Genomic DNA, 2679 nt, shown 5'->3' with positions numbered 1-2679 from the left:
TATTAAATGATATTTTAAAATCAATTTAATTAAGATTATATTATATATTAATTCTTTTTTAAAAAATGCCTTTCATATCAATCAGACAAGTATATTTAAAAGGTCTTAAAAACTGTGCATGTTACTAGTTCACCACTAATGCGTTTGCACTGACCTCATCACGTCCATAGCGCCCTTTTTCAATTGATGAGATAAGACAGGCATGGACGACTTTCGAGAATTTCTTGGATTAGAATGACTACAAGTACTAAGTAACAGGTATCTGGATAGATTCGATACAAAGCGCAATATAATTCATACACCTTCCTAAAAAACAAGGACAGTGGCCGTCCACAAATCCATGGCAACCTTGATTCTCTACTTTCTTGTGATTTTAGCGTTGTATGCCATAACAAGGCACTTCCTTGACAAGATAAAAAACTTCCCTCCTGGTCCATTTCCTTCACTACCAATCATTGGCCATCTCTACCTACTGAGGAAGCCAATTTACAGGACACTATCAGAAATCTCTAGCAAACATGGCCCTGTATTGTTGCTCCAGCTGGGATCTCGTCGACTGCTTGTTGTTTCATCCCCTTCAATAGCTGAGGAATGCTTTACCAAAAATGATGTTGTCTTTGCTAACCGCCCACGTTTGCTCATTGCAAAGCATCTTGCCTACAACTCCACAAGCCTTGCTTGGGCACCCTATGGCGACCACTGGCGAAACCTTAGGAGGATCGTCTCTATTGAAGTCTTGTCTGCATACCGCCTCCAAATGCTTTCTGCCATACGTCTGGAGGAGGTGAAGTCAATGATTTGTGTTCTCTTTCGTAATCAGAAGCATACTGTAGATATGAAAACTGTTTTCTTCGAACTGACACTGAACATCATGATGCGGATGATAGCTGGAAAGAGATATTATGGAGAGAATGTTTCAGATATGGAAGAAGCAAAAAAGTTTCGAGCAATTCATGCTGAAACCTTCTTGATAGGTGGGAAAACCATTATTGGAGACTACATACCGTGGATTAAATCAAAAAAGATGGAGAAGAGAATGATAGAGTGCCATATAAAGAGGGATAGTTTCATGCAGTACTTGATAGAAGAGCAACGGAGAAAAATATTGGAGAGTGATTGTTGTGGCGAAAAGAAAAAGAATCTGATTCAGGTTCTGCTTTCTCTGCAAGAAACTGAACCTGAGTATTACACGGACGATATCATCAAAGGGATTGTGCTGGTAAGATCTTTAATCATGTTGTTTGGCTTACTGATAATTATGATAAATTGAGTAGTGATATCATAATGCTTTAATGTTTAGGTTATAATTCAGGATTGTTAAATTAATGTTCATTATTTTGTCTTTGGATCTTGCTTTTGTCAAGAAAATGACAATGCGCAATAGCAAAACTTGTGTATTAGAATATTCAAGTCACAGGATACAACCGAGGTGCATTGAACTGACCAGGGTGTAGGAGAGGTCACTTTGGTGACTTTCTTTTTGCATCGTGTTTTTATTTATTTATTTCTACAAGCAGTAGTATATCTCCACTATTAGAGTTGCCGTGTCAAGTTACAGCACCTGCATCGTCTGTGGAATTAATTACCACAATTTGGTTTGGCGTGTAGGTGCTCTTATTGGCGGGAACAGACACTTCATCTACTACAATGGAATGGGCACTTTCACTTTTGCTTAACCATCCCGAAGTTCTCGAGAAGGCTCAAAGAGAAATCGACGAGCATATTGGGCATGATCGTTTGATGGATGAAGCTGATCTTGCCCAACTTCCTTACCTCCGCAGCATCCTGAATGAAACGTTACGGATGTACCCGCCTGCTCCGTTACTAGTACCTCATGAGTCATCAGAAGAATGTCTGGTTGGAGGATTCCGCATTCCACGTGGCACGATGCTCTCTGTAAATATGTGGGCCATTCAAAATGACCCTAAAATCTGGCCGGACCCTACAAAATTCAGACCTGAGAGGTTCGACAACCCAGAGGGGGGACGAGACGAGTTTAAGTTGATGCCTTTCGGGCATGGAAGGAGGAGCTGTCCTGGAGAAGGCTTGGCCCTGAGAGTGGTGGGATTAGCATTGGGCTCGCTCCTTCAATGTTTCGAGTGGCAGAAGATTGGTGATAAAATGGTGGACATGACCGAGAGTCCCGGATTCACCCTTCCGAAGGCAAAACCACTAGAAGCTATATGTAGGGCACGCCCACGTATGCTTACACATCTTTCTCAAATATAAACCGCATATTCTTGGATGACTTTTGTTTGACATCTTGATGTGACGCTACACATAGGTTATGCGGCCTACATAACCTAAACTTTGTAGGGTGACTTTTGGAATTTAGTGAGGTAAGATAAGGTTTGGTTTGTTTGTGGGATTTAAAAAAAAATAAAATCAATAAAGAGTTTGTGTTTTTAATTTTCAGTGAGGTGTGGTTTTTCTTGTTATTTGTGTTTCAAAAGCGATCGTACTGCATAGAAAATCTAACCTCACTTTACTTCAAGTAAATCTAAAATATTTAGATCTAGTATCATTTATTTTTTATTAAAATTTTATTTTTATTAAAATTATGTTTTTATATTTTTATATAATTTTAATATATTAATATTAAAAATAAAATATTTTAAAATATTTTTTTCATAAATTTATAATTAAAAATTAAATACTCCCAAGCACCCTCAACTAAGA

At 38.3% G+C, this 2679-nt stretch overlaps 1 protein-coding gene across 1 annotated transcript; it reads left to right on the top strand.

The window, feature by feature from the left end:
* The first annotated feature begins 240 nt into the window (after window positions 1-240).
* Window positions 241-2259, top strand: LOC105128903 (cytochrome P450 81D11-like). The gene is made up of 2 exons (XM_011030758.1): window positions 241-1219; window positions 1609-2259. Exons 1-2 carry the CDS (start codon window positions 341-343, stop codon window positions 2227-2229), a joined length of 1500 nt encoding a protein of 499 aa, XP_011029060.1. The 5' UTR covers window positions 241-340; the 3' UTR covers window positions 2230-2259.
* Window positions 2260-2679: the final 420 nt, after the last annotated feature.

This window comes from Populus euphratica, unplaced genomic scaffold (genome assembly GCF_000495115.2).
Source record: "Populus euphratica unplaced genomic scaffold, PopEup_1.0 scaffold2.1, whole genome shotgun sequence".
Classification (NCBI taxonomy): Eukaryota; Viridiplantae; Streptophyta; class Magnoliopsida; order Malpighiales; family Salicaceae; genus Populus; species Populus euphratica.
Note: the sequence above shows the minus strand (reverse complement) of the source record. Positions and strands in the feature narration are given on the sequence as shown.